The following is a 19,765-nucleotide window of genomic DNA, read 5'->3' as shown; positions in this document are numbered from 1 at the left end:
TTCTGGCTTATTCTAGCTTCTTTATCATGGGATTAAGTGTGAGTGTGGGTTTGGCCAGAAAGTTTGACAGCTTGTAGATTCTGGAGTACTCGGAAAGCAGAGCAAGTTAATAACTACACATAGTCGACGTTAAGACAAATTCAAGTAGTACTGGTATGAGGAAGGGACGCCAAGTTAATAGAGTCATGAAGTGCTGCTCCTATGTGCTTTGAGGGGAAACATATACATGAATGGGATTATAGTGCTTAAAGGAAACTTCCATAAATCCTTTAACTGCTTTTTGTTCGCCGTTTTATCTGAGTGTGTTTGAGGTATTGAGAACTTTTTAGCCATGAAGAGTGTGCCCATGTTGATCTCCAGCACCCCCACATGTCCACAACCCATATTACCTGGTTCTCGTATCCACAAGGAGCCCATTCTCCTCCTGAGCAGTGGCTGATAACCAAGATAAGCACGACAGACGGTCATCTGGCGCTCCTCTTCCAGAAACTTATCTTTGAACGAGTTGCTTCAGGAACTAGGTAGAAACTTCCCGGTTGCTGGAAGTAACTTGCTAATGTTCTGTGACTGTTTCGCAACGTCACCATGGTTCCAGTTGTTTCAGATTTTAAGTGAATAGTTTTCGCTTGCTGAAATTGCCCGGATAACTCCGTTCTGTTGGCGGTCGCTGCCGCGACACTGTGCAGAGGAGCCCTTGCTCTACTTGAGGTCACCATTATCTCTGCTGCTCCAAATCTACCTCTGCTGGCACCCAGTGTGCCTAGCTAAAAGGATGATTTGGCAGTCGTTTTTGGCACAAGATTGTTTCTGCTTGTGTTATCGTAGCTATGCCGCTTGCAGTTCAAGAGCCCGGTCCTATTCTAATTTATAGTTCTCCCGTTGTACAACTGTATGTGCGTGTCTTGCTCCGTCCCAGCGTGCTGCTCCACCAGGTAGATCTAACTTGACTAAAGTGTCAAGTACGCAGTTGAAAAATTCCCGCAAAAGCCCTTACTGAAGTTAGCTGCGTCTGTCTAGCCCTAATACGTGTCATCATGAGCAGCTAACTTCGGAGCTCCTTTAGGCAGAATACTACGTAAATCTAAATGTATAGTTTAAAGGCTAACACAATGTTAAAGAAGGCCATGACTTCCTGTACCTCCAAGCGGAACTAGCTTTTCCCCAGTGCGCCCCTGTGATGCAGAATGGAACATTCAGCCCCAACGGTGGCCCTGCAGCTAGGCCATCTGCTCATGGGCCTTTATCGGGCTCGCCCGTCTCTATAATGTACACATACAACTGGAATGTCGCGCTATTAGATCCCTTTGCCATTAATATTGAGCATGTCCCTAAGCACTGTAGTGCCCAGCACTACACCAGGCGGGCCACTGCCCCACGGAAAGCCTCGGAAGCTCGCAATTGTTACAATAGATCTAATAAGCAATGTCTTTATTTGCGCGATTAATGCAACTTCTGCGTCTCTACTCCAGTCTGTCATAACTGTCGTGACCAGACAGTGTCCCCAAGATGATAGCCGAGCTCCACACAAACCCTTCTACAGTCCTAAGTCTTTGAAGCCTTATTTTGCCACAGGAGAGCTCGGCTTTCTTTTTTCTGGGAATTTCGAACGCAATCTTGTTAAAAGAGGATTCCCGTAGAGCGCCCTGCTCTCCGTTGTCAGGACAGCCCCTCCGCCGATTGAACGCTCATTACATCAGGTCCCTTTTTAACCGCAGAGTGACTCCCAAAAAATATCTGGAGAGAAGCATTCCGCTCAATAAGAGCTAAGGGCACAGGGCCCTCGACGCCGCATGCTGCTGTCTTTGGAGGGCCAGCGGCTGGCCGCACAGTGGAGCCATGCAGCAGCCGCAGCAGAACCAACAGCACTTACCAGGGAGTGCAGAAACTCAGGCTTTGTGGCAGCAGCACCTGCAGCAGCAACGACTGCAGCAGCAACAACTGCAGCAGCAACAACTCCAGCGGCAACTACAGCAACAACTGCAGCACCAGTATGGGTTCCCGGCGGCCATATCTCCACAGGAAGCTGTCCTGCAGAATGACCAATCACTTTTGTTTCTGCAACAGCTGCACGAGCAACAGCAGATGCAGCAAAATACGCAACACCAGCGGCACCATTTGCAAATGCAGCAACAGATGCACATCCAGCAGCAGATGCAGCAACAGCAGAAAATCCAGCAGCAGCGGCAACTGCTCCACCAGCAGCAGCTGCAGTCACGCCATGCTGCACTGCAGCAGCAGGAACAGCAGCAAATGCAAGCACTGCAGCAGCAGCATCAACAGCACATGGAGCGGATTGCCAACCCCCCTGTTTCTGTGGAATCTCATGGACTTCCCCAGGAGCAGCAGCAGCTGCCACAAGCGCACGAGCCACAGCAACTTCAGCAGAAGAGCAAAAGATATTGGCATGATATAGTTGTAGATACTAGTGAGAAGGTGGCGCCTCCCCTTGGGGAGCGACAGGTGGCCCCCGATGCTATTGACGAGCTGCCGGCCCCTCTTTCAGGCTCTGCTGCTGCTGCTGCTGCTGCTGCACTGCACCCCAGGAAGACAGACATGCGTGCTTTTCTGCGTCGTCTTGGAGGACGATATGTCACAGAGGCGGGGGAGAAGGAGGCAGCTGTAGTGTCCGAGCTACAGAGGCTGCAGCAGGAGCTGAGCCGAGTTCACTTGCTTATGGGGAAAGGCGCCCCTTTGCAGCAGCAGAAGGACCCTCCCAAATGCCTGTGCGGCGCACCGTGCTTGGAGGCTGCAGTTTCCGCTGCTGCTGCAGGAGCTGATGTTGCTGCTGTGCTGCAGCAGCAACAACAGCTGCCCCTTCACGGGGACACCATTATGTCCGAAATGGCAACGTTTCAGGACCTGGTCAGCGACGAGCATAAAGAGAAAAGGAAGGGCTTTCGGAACTTCGCAGGTAAATTGCTGAGGCCTGTGTGTCCTTTCAGACTCCCTCACCTAGTTTTGGTGTTGCTGCAGCTTCTTTCAACTACTATTTCTTCAAGCGATGCTATAGGGTGCCGGTGCGGCTGTTCCTTTTGCGTTGACAGCAGCAGCAGCAGAGTAGCAAGCCCAGTGCTGCAGCCAGTGTTTGCTACATCTGCAGGCTTGTGCAAACGCCATGTGGAAAATCACGCGAAGCGACGGGATCAGCGCCAGGAAGAGCTGGAGCGTATGGGGAGGCAGCAAGCAAAAGTTTTAAGCGGCGCTGTTTCTTCGTTTTGGGGCAAGGTTGAGCACATCGTCTGGGAAGACCAGAAGAGGACTCTTCAGTCTCAACTACAGCAGCAGAAGGAGAAGAATTTTGATAGATTTGTCAAGAGAGCTCTGAGGGTGTCAAAGGCTATTGCAGGAGGCATCCGACGGGTACATTTATTTCGCCATCTTATCATTTCCTTCTATTCGAAGTCACGGGCCGACAAATGCTTTCTGAGCTGGCTTTGCTTTTTCTTGGCGCTGTTGTGCTGCAGTGACTCCGTAGAAACAGCAGCAATATGCTGTAGTGTGAGAAACTCTAAATAGACGTGTTTCTGGGTTGTATGCTTAGAAACGCAGCATGCTTGTGATTGCGTGTGCTAGGATGGGGGAGCCTGTGGCGCATCTTTGGATGAAATAGCCAGCGCGGAACAGGATGAGATACCGCAGCCGCAAGAACAGGATGAACAGCCGCAGCAGCTTAGGCCGCGTCGGCGACCGCAGTCACCCCGTGGCGTGAAAGAGCCCACAAGAAGTACTAATGATAGAAAAGGACCTGACGCAGAAGAACAGTCCTCAACCGCAGCAAGAGCAGCGGCAGATGAAGATGATGATTTTGATGCGTCAGGAGAGCAAGCTGAGCAGCAAGAGGCGGAGGACATGGAGCTTGATGCTGAGCTGGAGCGAGAAGAAGACCTAGAAGGAGGAGCACTTGATGGGCAAGACAATGATGAGGCGGGGGATCTCATGAAGGAAGCCGAAGAGCCGCTGGAAGAGCTGCTGAAGTGCGGCGTATTGTCGTGCAGGCACATTCCATTACATGTTTTATCGCTTCCATCCGTGTGTGGCCTTCTTTGGCTAAACTGTTTGTAGGCCGTGTCTTCCCTGCTGCCGATCTGCACACCCAGTTGTGACGTTCTTTTCTTTCGGACCCCCCTGGCTTTCGTGGGATATATTCAAGCTCCGTCATTTTGCTGCTACTCATGCCAGTTGCCCTGTTTGCGAACACTTGCTGTGCGGGACTGCTAATCAGGCGTTACGGCTATGCAAGCGTAGCTGACTTCCGCGTAAAGGGCAGAGAGGCCCCTAGTAGTCAAGAGGAAAGTGGGTCATCGACTTCCTCAGAAGATGAGCAAGAAACAGCGCCGACAGAAGCAGTAGCCACGCAGGACGACGCTGACAGCAGCACGGCTGGAAATGGAGAGCCGGAGGCTCCGGCAGAGCCACCCAGCCCACAGGAGGCAACGGCAAGTAGCAGGCCCCGTCGGGCTGCCAGCCGCCGTGTGCTGCAGCAATTTGCAGAGCAACAGAAACAGCAGCAGGAACAAGAACAACAGAAACAGGAAGAAGAAGAAGAGTCTCCTGAAGGTGGCGAGAGGCTTCAAGCCCTCATAGCTGAAAGGGAAGAAGAAGATGCAAAGCTGGACGAAGAGATGCCTTCAAGCGACAGTCAGTCCGACGCAGGAGCGGACGATCTCGCGAACGATGCAGAGATTCCTTTAAGTGAAGTTCTGAAGTAAGCACGCCTTCACAGACCTAGGCACCCGTAGCCGTAGAAGCCCTTGCTGAAATTCAGTGTTTGGTTACGGGAAGCGGGCTAGAGATTCAGTAGTAAAAGTAAGGCCATAATGTCGTTGCTTTTAGTTAAGAAGGCGAGTGGCCAGCAATCGCCGAGGTAAACGCGTCTTGAGAAGTGGTTCATTCGGACATTTACCCTATTTCCATTAGGTAGTCCACCTGTGCCTCGAGAGGATCGGCAATTTCTCTGGTTTTGTTTCGCAGGAGCTATGGATTCTCATCAATGCAGGAGTTCTTGAGACGGCGAGATAGGGACGTGAGCGCGGAACAGGAGGAGAGTGAGTCTGGCGCCGACTCAGAAGCTGAGGACAACTCAGATGCAGCACAAGCACATGATGAGTCGCAGCAGCTGAAGCAGTGCAAACGCGAGAGGCCGAACGAGGAGTCTGAGAAGACACAATCTTCTAAGAAATATCGACTTGGGGAGGCTGTGAAATTTGAGGCGAATGCGGCATTAGCCTCACCACGCCACAAGCTGCAGCAAAAGCACCTGCAGCAGCCGCAGAAGCCAGAGGCCAAGCCTGACGCACAAGCCCCAGGACTTTCATCCTCCGGGAATGCAGTGCCTGCATCTGAAAACCTAAAAGGGAAGGCTAAGAAAAACCGGCAGGGGCGTTCAGTGAAATATGAAGAGCAGGAACCGCCTCAGCAGCAACCGCACCAGTCGCAGCAGCTGCAGCCGCATCAGCCGGACTTCAAGCCGCTTCCGTTGTCACGGCTTATCCGCGCGCGATTAAGAGAATACCAGGCTGAAGGCGTTGACTGGCTCTTTCGCTTGCACCGCGCAGGAGCTAATTGCATTTTAGCGGATGAGATGGGTCTGGGGAAGACAATCCAAACAATTGCCCTTTTAGCTAAGATGGCATTGGAGATGGGCATTTGGGGCCCTCACCTGGTTGTCGTTCCCACAAGTGTGCTTGAGAATTGGGAAATGGAGTTTAAGAAGTTTCTTCCCGGATTTCGCGTGCTGCTGTACTACGGCTCTGCTGCTGAGAGGCAGAGGAAGAGACAAGGGTGGACTCGCAAGCATGCCTTCAATGTGTGTATTGTGAGTTATGCAACTGCTGTTAAAGACGCAGCTATCTTAAAAAGGAGAGAATGGTACTCTATGGTCCTTGACGAAGCTCAGAACATCAAGAATTTCAGCTCAAAGAGGTGGCAGACCCTTTTAACTTTCAACTCCCAGCATCGGCTGCTCCTCACTGGAACGCCACTGCAGAATCATTTGCTAGAGCTGTGGTCTCTTATGCACTTTCTTATGCCCACTCTCTTCTCATCCCACGAAAACTTCAAAGAGTGGTTTGACAGCCCACTGACAGCGGCCATAGAACAGTCGAGGGTGCAGAGGCACCAGAGGTTGGTGGCGAAGCTCCACCAAGTCCTCCGCCCTTATATTTTAAGGAGACTTAAGAAGGATGTGGAGAAGCAGATGCCCAGCAAGTATGAACATGTAATCAGGTGCGAGCTAACCCGCAGGCAGCGCTGCCTCTACGACGAATTCCTTGGATCGCGAGCCGTGCAGGGGACACTGGAACAGCAACAATACAGAGGCATGATGAACGCTTTAATGCAGCTTCGCAAGGTCTGCAACCATCCGGATCTATTTGAGGCCAGGCCAACCAGAACACCTTTGGGGACCGAGGAGTTTGGCACGTTAGACAGAACTATTCCAGCAGCAGTCTGCCTTTGGCTGCAGGAGCCCTGGTGCCTTTCACCAGACGGGGTGATCCAGTAAGCGGAGGATCTTACCATCAGTTTTCACGAGCCCAGGGTGTTTTCTTGAGATGCTGAGTTGCGGTTAGTAGGAGCTCTATTTTTGTTTCTGTTGCCTAGCGCCTAACAAGGCTTGCTCTTTCTTGGCAGATATCTGTGTGTGTGTAGAGGTGTCATGAGAACTTGACAGGCGTGCTGCTGCTACATCGTGTTGCGCAGGCGCTTGACGGGGCCACTGACGTCGATGTTGCTGAGAGAGGCACATTGCAGCAAGTGGGCGGAGCTGGCGGCAGAGGAGCTCTCGGGTTCCTTGAGGCCTCTTTTTGGTTCCCCTCCAGCCTTTCCTGAATCGGAAGAGGCTTTTGACATTTCCAATCGTAGCAACACGGACAGGGAAAATGAAGCGCAAGCAGAGGCGTTTCTCGCTGCCTTCGACCTGAAAGTTCTGAAAGACCCATTTTGTTTATCTGTTAAAGATATACCGCCCCCGACGTACATGCCAATTCTTCTGAATGGGCATCAAGCTGCAACTATGGAGCAAGCCGGAGCAGAGGTAGCAGCTGCAGGAGCTCCCACTCAGCATCAGGCAGCAAGTGTCCCACAAAGTGGGCAGTGGACAGGCCATGACTCGTGTGACATTGGGATAAAGCACTTGCAGCAAGATGATCAGCACATGCACAACGCCGAAGCTGGGAGCACTGCTTCTCCAGGTGATTTGACGGGCTTCGCTTCATGGAGATCCCAAGAGGAGGCACAACAATGCCAGCAGTTGCTTCAGTGGGGCCCCAAAGGCTTGATTGATGGCAGTTGGTTTTTAGGAGGGGCATTTGGTCCTGCAAGCATTCCAGACATAAGCGGTGTAATGCGGGCGAAACAGCGTGAGATGGAAGAAGCGGAACAGCCTCTAGATGACGTGCTGCCTTTGCCTCTCAAATTCCTGCAGTGCCAGGCTTCCCTGGAGCTCAGTGGAGATGATGATCTGACACCGCAAGACAGCGGAGTGAGTACATCAGTTGGAGGGGGAGTCTGGCAACTGACAGCTGCAGAAGCTGCCTTTGAAGGAAGCGGAATAGGCCAGGGAGCCTCAGTCCCATCTTCGCGAGCTGTTAGGAGCCGCTGGCACTATCTGTTGCAAGGGACTTACGACCGGCTAACTGGGCTTCCTGTAATACCCAAGAGACTGCCAGAAAACGGCATGGCGAGTGCCGCAGCGCGCGCAGCAAGACAGCGCCCCTGGTGCCAGAGGCAGCTCAAAGGTGAATTGCTTTCTCATATTTTTCAGCACTCCAGACCGCCTTCCCCTGCCGATAGCCAGCCGTGCAAAAGCAGTGGCATGCAGTCGTTTCCATACATCCACAAAGAAACCAGCACGCAGAATCTGACAGTAATAGCTGCAAGCGCCAGTGCTATTTGCTCTCTTTGTGAAGGGAAACAGTGCTTTACATATTCCTGTTAACAGCCGTGTCTTGAGGCGTTTTGCTCTCTAGTAAAGCATGTAGTGTGGGCTTCGCGTCCATGTGAGCCATTGTGTCTTGCGAAATTTGGCATCTGCAGTCAGCATGGCATGCTTTTGCTGGACTGTGGGCTGTGTGCTTCCATTTTTGCATAGATGCAGCTGCCTCTCGAAAGGCTGGGGAGGCGGGTCGCTTTCGCTTTCTTTGTTACCTTCATTTCATGAGTCAGCTCTCTCCCGGAATCCATCTAGGGGCAGACGGCCGCCGGTTTATCCGGGAAATGGTTCGTCGTGGCGCCACATATCCGCCTTTTTATGTGTACAATCAGGTGAGCACTCACTACCTTATAGCAAGCGCATTGCTATCCTTCGTGCTACTGTAGGTTAAAGCGTAACGCTCTTGGATGCAGTACCTCTTGTCTCAGTTGTGCATTCATTCTGAAGGATGCCTTTTAGGCAGAAACGTTCCCTACATTTTAACAAATTTCTAAGGTCCCCCTACACAATATTGGTGCCGTGTCCTGTGCACTTGCTCTTTCACGTTTGTACATGCATTTTCCAAGCCCACGAATAAGAAAGGCATGTAAAAACACCCATCCCGGCACATACAGATAAATACGTTCACGTATATTTATGCATAGCATGCAAGCGTGCCCCTCGACTGGAAAAAACAGTCCGCAGTTGCAGTTTTTCGCCTCTTGGCCCGTGTAGCTTGCGACATTTTCTTTCCATGACCTGAACTGAAGTGTTGTGTCAACGCTCCAGAGTTCTAACTCCGCGATGCGATAAATTTCAATCCAGATACGATCTACTGAAGACTACTTTCGCCTGACCTCCTACAGTTCCTCCCTTTTCCCGACCCCGCCTGAAGTTTGCCAACGTCTCATGCCGCTTCTCAGTGTTGTCACCTGCGTCTGCTGGCCTCGGGTCCGCACGCAGCCACCTCGTGTATAGTACGTCTCTTCCCCTCTCTGCGCTTAGCCTGTGTGATTTAGTCAATGAGAATTGGCACTTACTTTTGTCGTTGCTTCTTCACAAAAGAGTTGTTCCTTAACCCATTTCCATTAGTACTTTCACGAACTAGTTGCCTAGGGGGTCGCTCGTTCCCTGCTCAACTATGCATACTTCTGCGAAATTTGTTTATCTCACAGCTTGAGAGGTGCTGGAGGTCAGACTGCGCGGGCGTCTTCTCTTCACACCCTAGGAGCGGCTGCCTTCACGTTGTTAGAGGGTTGTAGACTGAGAGAGCCAATTTTGCGTCGGGAGCACCCACCCACATACGGACTAAGATGGGGTTCTGCACATGGAGCGCAAGAGAACATATCCACGGCTGTGGACTTCCGCGCGGCGTACACTGCACAGTTGCAGAAAGGCACTGCCGACGACGATACAGGAGTTGTTCTGGGCCGGCATTTGATGCATGTTCCTGCTTGCTACTGTGTCGCGGGCTCCCGGCCAGCGCTTTGTCCTGAAAACGATTATTACAATGAACTCCTTGCTGGCCCTTCTAAACCCCAAAGCTTTATCCTCTGCCCGCACAGCGAAATAGACTCTAGCGTAAGAGAGACATTGGCACGTATGGAGTGTATTTTTCCTCCAAAGCAGCTTATTCAGGATGACTGTGGGAAGCTAATCGCCCTGGTAAGTGTAGGAATGCCTATGAATCGTGAAATGATTAAGTCAAGACTGAAGCACGATGTACAACCACTTGAGATGTCCAAATGGCGAAAATTGACGGAGCGCTTTTGCAAACCGCAGAATAAGAACGCTCTTCTTTGCAGTCTTTTGTGCTTGACTGGCTTTGCAGGCTGAGCTACTTCACAAGCTTCGAGGAGGGGGTCATCGCTGCATCATCTTCACTCAATTTAGTCGGATGCTGGACATTTTAGAGTCCTGGATTAACTATCAAGGCTTTGCCTATCTGCGACTAGACGGCTCCACGAAGGTACGAAAGGAGGCAGCACCTGTCATCTCTTCAGTTGTACAAGCAACATTGTTCTAGTCCATGTAATGAGCAGTGAGCAGTGTGTTTCCCAGCGGGTGAGTGCAACCGCTTACCATTTAAAACAAAGGCAGTGTTTTGCGTGGCTGGGCGATGACAGGTTGAGAACCGTCAGCGTCTTGTCAACCAGTTCAACACAAATCCGCGCATCTTCCTGTTCATTTCGTCAACTCGTGCTGGGGGCGTAGGCATAAACCTCACAGGTGCAGACACGGTCATTTTTTATGATACTGACTGGAACCCAGCTATGGATAGACAGGCTATGGATCGGTAAGATTACAGGAGCAAATCAAGTGCCAAAATCCACACGTAGAATGACAGAACAGGAACGACGGCAAATTTTGCGTAAAACTACAGGTCCATGGATTTAGTCAAAAGCAAAGTGCATCTCGGCAGCCTCCCTGTGGCTTCATTTCTAGTAGCAGTACAATGGGAGCAGCAGTTGTTTGGGTTTGATTTACTACCTTCATAAGTCGTTTTTTGCACCGTGCAACTCGCAGGTGCCATCGAATCGGACAAACGCGAGATGTGCATATTTACCGCCTGGTCTGCGCACATACGATAGAGGAAAACATTTGGCGCAAGCAGCTACAGAAACGACTTCTTGACGAAATTGTCGTAGACCAGGGCTCGTTCACCACAACAAATGCGGCGAAAAAATTGGGTAGACTTGAAGTCGGCGACCAAAAAGGCTCTGACCTCCAAGAGACGGAATGGTTTTCCAATGCAAATACACTCAAAGAGCTTCTTACGGTGAGTTTAGTGACATAACTCTTGGCCTGAAACCGAAACAGGCTGAATAAAGTGCGTATGCATCCATGGCAAGAAGAAGGCGTAGCAAGAACTGAGCCTGTTGTTTGAATTCCTCATGTATGCTACCGTACGCCATGAAAGTATTTTCTCAGCCGCACGCCTTTTTTATCTTGCTTTGCTCGATTGCGGCTTGCGGATTTACCAGGCAAAGCAGGAGCAGACGGAGGACTTGTACATAGATCGTGTTCTTCACGAATCTGCGACAGAGACAGCCCAAGCGTCACTAGCTCCCATACGAGGAAAGAGTTCCGTTTATGAACTAGCTATGGATGAAGTGGAGGATGTGGAGGATAGAGCAGCCCTCAAGCAAACAGCAAAGGAACAGAAAACAGTCCAGCAGGAAATGAGCGACGTAAGCTGCCAGCCTTCTTGCAAGAGTCCTCTCTGTCTCACGTATTGACTGACCGATTAGATTCAATTGATGCTGACACATTGAAGGATAGTTGTTTGTGAACTCTGAGTTTCTGCAGGATTTTAGAGACGAAAACCCGGATGCGGTGGATGAAGTGACGGCAGCCCTGAACGAATTGCCGGCGCTCGCTACATATTGCGTCAGATTCCTTAGTGACAATAAGAGCGATACCCTTATCGCGCAAATAGAGCGTTTTAAGGTGAGACGCGAGGCTTTGTTCTTTTTGTCCCACCGAAGCTGGAGTCAGCTCGTTGCTGTGTTTCAGACACGCCACGTAACGGGACGTTCAGCAGCGCAGAAACTTGCCTGCCACAATGTTTTAAGGGATATGCAAATGACGTAGACCCTCAAGCTGCATCTGCTTGGTCGGGTGTACCCTGCTTTTTTCAGGCTCAGCTGGAGGGCCAAAGGGAAGAAGGTAGAGAGGGAGAACTCGGAGGGGCAACAGAGAGCGCTTCTGCTGCAGACGGAAACGAAGTTGAAGACACCGGCAGTGAAACATCTGCAGCGTGGGAAAGCGAACTCGAGGAGGAGGACGACGCCGATGCTGGCGAAAATTAGTGAATTTCCTAGCTTGTACACTGAAGTAGGGAACAAAGACGACGGACTACAGAGGCCAAAGGCAACAGTAGCACAACAAAATGAGAACGCCTCAGATTTTTACAGGACTCGTAATCGTGCACTGGCGGTGGTTTGTGTGTTTCCTCGCTCAAGTGTTGCAGATTCATTTTGGTGCTCATGTTTTTCGTGGTCCTTAAGATTTTGTTTAGGGTTGAAGGGATCCTCTGCCTGTGCCGCATGCCACACGAGGGCGGCTCTTGAGCGCGACGCATCTGGTCGTCACTCTAGAAATGCATACCCATATTTATATTCTTTCAGTTCTGGCGCTTCTAGCATCTGCAGTGTTTGTTTACAAGCAGCCGCTTCTAATGGGATGCTTCAGAAACCCTGAAGGGCTGCAGTTGATTTCCTGGTGGCTCCAGACATTGGGTGGTTCCCAGATTCACCCACAAAGCCAAACGAAGCCTCTAAATTGTTTTCATTTCACCTAGTTGTCTGCGGGATTAGCTTTTCCGTTGCTTGCTGGCACAATTCTTCCCATAGATTCACTGCAGGCGCACTTCATGGCGTGTGATTCTCTGATCAACACAGCGAACAGGTGCCCCCAACTATGCGGAGTGGTCGCTCAGCTAGGCCTAATTAAAGGAACAAACTAAGAGCAAGAACCACGCAGTCGTTGAATTCGTGGAGCCGTTCAGCTAGCGACTACCAGCGGATGGTATCTCATGATTACAACTTGTTCAAATTGTTTCGCGCTACTTGTCCTTGTTCAAATTGTTTCGCGCTACTTGTCTTTGTCAATGTACTCATCGCCGCAAATCTTCGTCAATTTGTAACGAGGACGCACACATTACGTCCATAAACTCGAAGTTTGTTTCGCACTGCCATTTCCGGCAGGTAAGCGCCAAGGATGATTGATGGCCTGAAGCCTTCGGTCAAAGACCCATGGAACAGGCCCAACACAGTAACATAAAAAGTCATTTGTTCGGCGAACTCACGCACAGCGAAAGCAGCACGCGCGATTCGCACCAAGACTGAAACACAATAGGCCCAACTGGAAGAGCACGGTGGCCTGCTGCTACTCCCGTGTCCTCCCAGTCCGTCTTGGCTTCGAATGTGTTCCCAAGTCCTGGCCACGGGCTGTGTGGCTGCGGGTTGCATGGTGACCTTCCTGAGTTGTACTTGTCCTGTAGTGCACGCGGCCCACAGGCTCCGGCGACAAAGAACGCGCCCGCGCCCCGTGGCCTGCACCACCTAAAGCCCTCAGTCTGCGGCCCGCTCTGTGGGGGTGGCGATCTACAGGAGGCGAGACAGAGAGAGATCGAGTTCGGGAAGAAGAGTGCGACGAAGACCTCCCAGGGGCAGGCGATGGAGCTTCCAGGAAATTCGAACCATCTGCAGGCGGGCTCTGGTCCATCAGATACACGCGGCTCCTGTATTCCAGCTGCTTATGGCGGCTCTGGCAGGGCGCCTTCCCCTCAACGATGACTGGGGGAGGCCCGCAGTCAGGGCACTCGTTCACTGTAAGAGCTGCGAACTCTGTGGAAAGTGGCTTGCACCGCTCTGGTGCAGGGGCACTGTTCGGCTCATAAGGGTTTCTCATTATGAAACTGTTCGACCCCTTATGCAGTTCAGAAAGACTGTGCAAGCGCTACATATACACCCGACGCGCTTGCCGGCAAATGGTGTTGGATTTCCAGCTTCCAAAACGCTGGCGTGGCAAGCAAAGTCCTTCTGGATCATAATGCTGCCACGAAAAGTCCATGGAACAAAGCCACGTCGGTGCTTCCTGGAGAGCGAGGGCACTTGGAGAGGGAACACAAGCTCAGACGGTGGCTGTTGCGTATGGCGCAACCGTGGGCACCATGGATGCACCCAGGGTTGTGCCCACCTTATATAAATACCAGATACTGAACAAGACCGACGGCTTTCCACGAGGAACGCGTGGTCTACCTGTTAGCCTGCCATGCGGCGATGCTCAAATGAGTAGCTTCGCGGAGAAATCAGCACTTAGGTGGAAACGGCTGAACCATTCTCAGCCTTGTTTGCCTTCATAACCCTTTTCCAATGAAATAAATGCATTTAAGAGTCCTTCAGGGTCATCTCGACAGAGCGGGGGGGTCTGGGTCACGCAGTCAACAGCAGAAGTCGCCGGTAGGCTACCTTAGACCGCATGCCTTCATCTGCAAGACGCATCCTAGAGAGCGCGAGATCCTATAATTCCTTCAGTTTTCGAAGATATTTAATCAGTTTTATTTCAGTCTTAAGCATTCCAGTATATCCTGCGTGTGGCGGGGCGTATAATCCTCACCGCTGGGCAGCGTAGAGCTGGAAACCTAGCCTTTGGCAGTCACTTTTAAGATTTTCCTGCAAACGCTTTATAATTGCACAGTGTGTCAAGTTAATCCGCTGTGTAAACTATGATTTCCAGCAGCAACAAAGGCCGCAGCAAATCCCATGCATCTCGTGGGTTCTAGTTGGTACACACCGTAGTCGCTAAACCCTTAGTACACCTGTGCACCGACACAACTCGCCGTCACTGAATTTTCCATCCTGAGAAGCACATCGCGCTCTAAGAATGCTTATTTGATAATATAGTGTTAAATTACTCATAGAAAGGCTACAAACTGGCGGGAATACTAGCCAAAGCAATAGCCAGGCAGCTTCTTCGTCTAGCCTGCGGGCACTCTTCTGCTACATTTGCTGCTCACAAGGCTCCTCCTTGAGCACTCTGCAAATGAGCACAGGCAGCTGCGAGGCGCAAGAGCCAACATATTCAGTTTTAGATTTCAGCGGCCGCAGCGGGGGTGTCATCGTGAAATACCCCCACTTGTTCTGCCAAAATATATAGAAAAGCCACCAAAATGTAACACCCCTGTTCGCAGAAAAACCCGCCAGTAGATCGGAACTCGTTCGCGTCACGTGAAAGGCATCACACACTACACAATGATTCATAGAAGATAGCGCGGTAGGAGGTAGTGAACACGGAAGCAGTGTGCTCTGCATGCACTTGCCAAACTTCTGTCCCGCAAACACAACTTCCCGCGCCTCCAAGCCAAAGCTGAGACGGCTGGACTCTTGCTTTTTTAATTGGAAGCCAAGCTATCAGGACGCTGTCACTGACAGGGCCAGCTGAGCTTTGTACCAATATTTTCCCACAGATCCACGGGAACATTCCAGCTTGTAAGCTGTAGTGCACAACTGGGGAGTTTTCGCCACGATGCAGCTTGCTGATTCCTGAAATCCACGACGGCCTGGCTAGAATTAAATAGACGGGATAATTGCACGTCTCAAAGCTACAATTTTATGCAACTGCTTAATTCTTGAGGAGCAACAAGTCCAAGTTTCCTTTGATTTGGGCTGACGGGGAGCGGGCTAACAACCAGAATGAGGTTTCCATTGCCCAGGCGTCTGTGAAAGAGGCCACCTTCGGCGTAGTCCAGTAGTAGACGATAAGACAATCCAAAATTGCAAAGTAAAAAGACATGAAAGTGATTTGGTACGAAAGAAAACCAGACTGGACGATGCAATCCTTTTAAATAAATGGCCCGCTCCATATTTCACAACTTCGCATTGAAAACGGCAATACCCACTACGGCTTCAGACAACTTAAAAGGAGAACTACTTTTTAATCGAGTACACTTGCTTTATAAAATAGTTAATGCCGTAGACACGTGATTGGTACTAAGAAGTACGCAAGAGAACATCGCTTCTCAGGTTTGCGGAGAGCCTCACGTACTTGTTGCAGGACACTGCCCGCCATATGGGAAGTACCTCGCCTGAATTACCTCATCAGTGCATGAATATTGGGCCTTTAAAAGACTGAAGAAGCTAAAGCTTAGTGGTTTCTACGTAGCAGGCACTGTGGACTCGAGCTAGCGATCCGCTGCAGGTCCTCATCGTGGCTACCGCACAAGCTTATCGCGTTGTATATGAAAGCTAGCATTTAACTTATAAACGAGTTCTACTCTGGAAGGGCTATACTGTGCTATGTGAGGTTTTCAATCGCAGGCCAAGAGCGTCTCAGACAAGCCCGAGTCAACGACTGCTGGACAGCCACAAGCTCAGTGCCTTTTCTAACTATTTCTTGTTTCGACGGAAGACTCCATGTAATATTTTGATGTGTATTGGTGTAACTCTGAGACTGGGGGAGTATAAGGGTGCAAAGGAACAAGAGCATCAAAGGGCTGTAGGCAGCGCCTGGTGGGCAGCTCTCCTGTTCTCCTTCGTTACTCGTTGTCGTGAGAGTCTGCCGCACAAATTGTGTACGTTTCAAAATGGAAATTGACTCACATTTAAGCAATAAGTGGCGTTGCGAACAAACACATATTCTTTGCAGCTTTCCTCAAGCCCGAACCGTCAAGTGAGGAAGCGAGCGTGAGACCGCTGCCCACTATCCAATTGAAAGAACTGCATCGATGACCGCGCTGTTGCAGATTTTGTAGTGCATTTGACTCCTTTTCGAAGAACTTATTGGCGTGAATACGTAAAGGAACACATTTGCTTTCCTGAGAACTTTTCTCTGCACGCTGCCAACCGTCGATTCGCCCGAGGTAGCTGCCACGCAACTGCTCCAACTGGCGAAGCCCTGCTGACCGGCGTCTTCTTTCCTTCCAAAAGAACGCATATTTGTTGCCTCCCTTTAAATTTGCCTTGCAGAAGCGTTTCAAAATGAAAACCCCGGCGGACTGCTCCGTTGTGCCCATTGGGCGAATACCAGTGGACAGTGCCTTCAATGGCCATCCCCGTCGGCGAGCTCACCACGGAGGAGCAAAGCTGAGTTCAAAAGGTGAAGAAAGGAAAAAGCCTTCCATCAAAGACATATTTGGTCTCACACCGCTGGACATTTTTGGAAAGCCTTCAACAGATGACGCGCCCGGCCCGGTAAAGCTGCTTCAGAACCTAGTCGGCACAGCCACCAGCGCAAGTTCTCGCGAGCAGAGAGCTAATCCTCCAGAAATCCAAGAGTCTGAAGCTCAAAATGCAGCTAACCAGCCCTATGGGCCCCAAGGTAGCGGGCTAATGCCACCAGAGGCGCACCCGAAGCCGCAAGTGCCGCAGATAGACACGAGGACCAACCTTGAGAAGTATCTCAGCATGAAGATGCAGGAGGCCAGAGGTCACATGCCGATGTACCCAATGGTTGGTTCAGTTCCTCCTGTGTATCAACAGAATGCCTACTTCGGCCAGATGCAGATGCAGCCAAGTGCAGGGCCTCAATTCGCCTATCAGCCGCAGTTCGCAAGCCCAGCCCCCCCCGTAGGAGGCTTCCCCGAGAGCTGGGAAGGCCACGGAATGGCCGCTGGCTGCGTTCCTCCGTGCCACTTTGAGAATCCGGCGAGTTATCCGGAACAAGTGGCCCCCGCGGCGTATTCGCGGGCCCCCTCTCTCCCGCACAGCCGCAGCGCTTCTGAACAGAACTGCATCCCAGAAGCTTTACAGTTTGACTCCCCTCCAGCGTGGTTTCAGCACAAGTCCTACATGCCGCAGGTGCCGCAGTTCAGCCACATGACGGCCCCCGTTCCCGGGGCCCCCTTCCACCCCGGCTTCAGCTACGCCACAGACTTCAAGTACTACTACAACTATTACCCTGCAGAGGAATACGCAGGCGAGATCGACGGAGGCGACGCAGCGGCGCAGGAGGAGGCGGTGGCTCGCGAGCAGCAGCGCGCCGAGGAACTCGCGGGCCAGCAGGCTGACAAGCCGCAGGCCATCAAGCCGATCATCACTTCCAAGCGGCGCCTGGAGTCCGGAAAAGCAGTTCCACTTTAATTTCAAGTTACAAGTGCCTTGGGAGCTCTTGACTTGCGGGAGTTGCTGCGGGCGCTCGAGCCGGCAAGACCCCCAGAAAGCTCCCAGCTGCAGCTTCAGGTGCACACTTCTTGACCCACGAACCTTCGAAGTAGACCTTGCTTTAGCCGCACAAAGTTTCGAACTCAACGACAGTTCACTTCTGCAAAGTTTGGCGTCTTCTCACGCATCATGAAGGGCTGTACGAGCCGCCTCAGGCGGCATCAATGCGGAACTTTTAATGCACAGCTTTTGCTAATTGATGCTCAAGACCCATCCCCTTTAATAGCTGCTGACGTATTCCTACCTTAGGCAATTGCTGCAGACCCAAGCAAACTCAGTCCTGCACTTCAGCTATCACCTCGCGCTACCACGTAGGGCTCTTCTTGCATGCACTTGTTGACATATTTTGTTCAAGTTCCCAAGTGTACTAATCGCGCAGCGCAATATCTTGCACGTTTCCTTAAACATCTTCTCGCCTAGCCATTGAATATGCTGAAACACCCGAAGGTATGCTTATAGTGTATACTCTTAAACGCCTCCAACTCTCCCAAGGGAAGGACGTCCACGGAAACCTTATCACTGTTGGCTTCTCATTTTCTCTATTCTGTCTGTCTTTCCGGAACTCATTGAAACTACACTGCATGAACTAAGGAACACTGCGTCTCGGCTTTTGCAAAGAGCTACAGTGGCACGGCAGTGGACTTGCATCCTAACTCGGACCCCAAGCGTTGGAGATTGAAGCCATGTTTAAATGTTTCAAGATCTGTTCAGCGCAACAAACTGTGTTTTCGTCGTTTTCTGCGAAAAGTTTCCCTTGGTTTGTGCTGTCTACTGCCCAATGCTGTGCCCGAAAACAACTGTAACGGGGCACACCGCTGTGCTGGCTCCGCTCCACGAGGGAGTGGAGCTCCATATACACATTTTGCGTATCTTTATAGTGCATGCACTCGAGTTGTGCGGCCGCGAAGGAGCACCGGAGTGCAGTCGCACGCACACTTGAGCGCAGTCGTACATCTCGTGCAGGCGAATCTGCATGCGACCCGCGAGCAATAAAAAGGCACCTGTTGACAGCCCCCAGCAACGAGAAAGCAGCAGTCGATATTCCCCCCCAAAATTCAGATCTAAGACAGGTGTCAGTGTGGCTGTGCCGAAGTCCTGTGTTCGCTGCAGCCGCCGCCAGCTGCGGGCTCAGCTGCTGCGCGGGTGGCCGCGTTCTGCGGCGCCGAGCCCCAGCTGGCTGGAAACAGCGTCTCGAAGACTCGAATTAATGAAACAGCACCTCCGCAAGATTTCAAACAATGCACAACACAGCGCTGCGGACTAAAATCCCATTCGTGGCCAGACCTATGCGTCAGTCGATGTCGTCGAAGTTGCCGCTTTCCTCGTAGCTCGTTTGCTGCTGCGCAGCAGAAGAAGACTCTTCCACCTGAACTGAAAAATGCGTGGGGGCCTCCTCTTGCTTCTGCGAGTTAGCTGCTGCTGCTGCTGCTGCTGCTGTCGGCGTCGTCGCTGCTGCTGCTGCTGCTGCTGCTGCTGCTGGGTCCGCGAGACCGAGCAGCCGCGGCCCGTGCTGCGCCAGCAGCGCCCTGCCGTCCTCCGTGAGCGCAGCCTCGCCCAAGTGCGTCTTTATTTCCTGCAACATGAGGCAAGAAGCAGTTAAGTTTTCATCGTTGTGTTTGACGCTGAGTCCCGCGGGGTTTCCGAACTCGCGCGGGACGTACTTGGGCTCCATGAAGCGCGTGAGCTGACTGCCCTTGGCAATGGCCGCGATCTTGCTGGAAGGAATGCCCATAATGCGGGAAGCTATGGAGGGAAGAAGGGGCGCAAGAAAAGAAGGCACATTAACTATCACGAGGAGTTCAATGTGAGGCAAGTAGCGCTGCAGGAAGACCCGCAGGATGGGGTCGTAGTCCTTGATGAAGCGGGTGACTTTGGAAATGACTTCGGGAAAGCGGAAGGAAAAGAGGTTCTGAATGCCCAGCATGTTCTTGACGATGTTTGCGTCCACAATGCGCATGTGTTTCTTGACTTTGTACTTCTCCAGCATCAGATCCAGCAAGTGGAACTCGACGTCCATCACCGCCCGCGCCTCCTCCACTGTCCGCAGCTCGTTCAACATGTCGTAGCAGACCAGACTTCCGCGCAGAGAGAAGCCGTGGTAGTGAATAGTCAACATGGGATGCACCTTTTCGAAGAGTTGCAGCGCGGCTCTGCGGCGCGGCTCCGAGAGGGGGGGGGGGGGGGACCCCCG

At 51.6% G+C, this 19,765-nt stretch overlaps 4 protein-coding genes across 4 annotated transcripts in view; 2 read left to right on the top strand and 2 right to left on the bottom strand.

Moving 5' to 3' along the window:
* Positions 1-1,836: 1,836 nt before the first annotated feature.
* On the top strand, positions 1,837-11,721 carry ENH_00078980 (SNF2 family N-terminal domain-containing protein, putative; the record flags this gene model as incomplete). Its single annotated transcript, XM_013577730.1, has 15 exons — positions 1,837-2,911; positions 3,101-3,360; positions 3,574-3,974; positions 4,223-4,705; positions 4,972-6,498; positions 6,700-7,736; positions 8,090-8,262; positions 8,735-8,886; positions 9,085-9,574; positions 9,741-9,878; positions 10,036-10,205; positions 10,436-10,688; positions 10,894-11,100; positions 11,219-11,359; positions 11,551-11,721. 15 exons carry the CDS (start codon positions 1,837-1,839, stop codon positions 11,719-11,721), a joined length of 6,678 nt encoding a protein of 2,225 aa, XP_013433184.1.
* A 1,078-nt stretch (positions 11,722-12,799) lies between these two features.
* Positions 12,800-13,324, bottom strand: ENH_00078970 (hypothetical protein, conserved; the record flags this gene model as incomplete). The annotated part of the gene is made up of 1 exon (XM_013577729.1): positions 12,800-13,324. One exon carries the CDS (start codon positions 13,322-13,324, stop codon positions 12,800-12,802), a length of 525 nt encoding a protein of 174 aa, XP_013433183.1.
* A 3,068-nt stretch (positions 13,325-16,392) lies between these two features.
* Positions 16,393-17,493, top strand: ENH_00078960 (hypothetical protein, conserved; the record flags this gene model as incomplete). Its single annotated transcript, XM_013577728.1, has 1 exon — positions 16,393-17,493. One exon carries the CDS (start codon positions 16,393-16,395, stop codon positions 17,491-17,493), a length of 1,101 nt encoding a protein of 366 aa, XP_013433182.1.
* A 1,372-nt stretch (positions 17,494-18,865) lies between these two features.
* The window catches only part of ENH_00078950 (hypothetical protein, conserved), a gene marked incomplete at both ends in the record, with an annotated part of 1,208 nt that continues 308 nt past the window's right edge, over positions 18,866-19,765 (bottom strand). Inside the window, 2 exon segments of the mRNA XM_013577727.1 lie at positions 18,866-19,372; positions 19,377-19,763. Coding sequence (XP_013433181.1) covers positions 18,866-19,372; positions 19,377-19,763 — 894 coding nt within the window.

This window comes from Eimeria necatrix, genomic scaffold, assembly GCF_000499385.1.
Source record: "Eimeria necatrix Houghton genomic scaffold, Enh_scaff83, whole genome shotgun sequence".
In the NCBI taxonomy this organism is placed as follows: domain Eukaryota; phylum Apicomplexa; class Conoidasida; order Eucoccidiorida; family Eimeriidae; genus Eimeria; species Eimeria necatrix.
The sequence above is the reverse complement of the archived record's forward strand: the minus strand, read 5'-3'. Positions and strand labels throughout refer to the sequence as shown.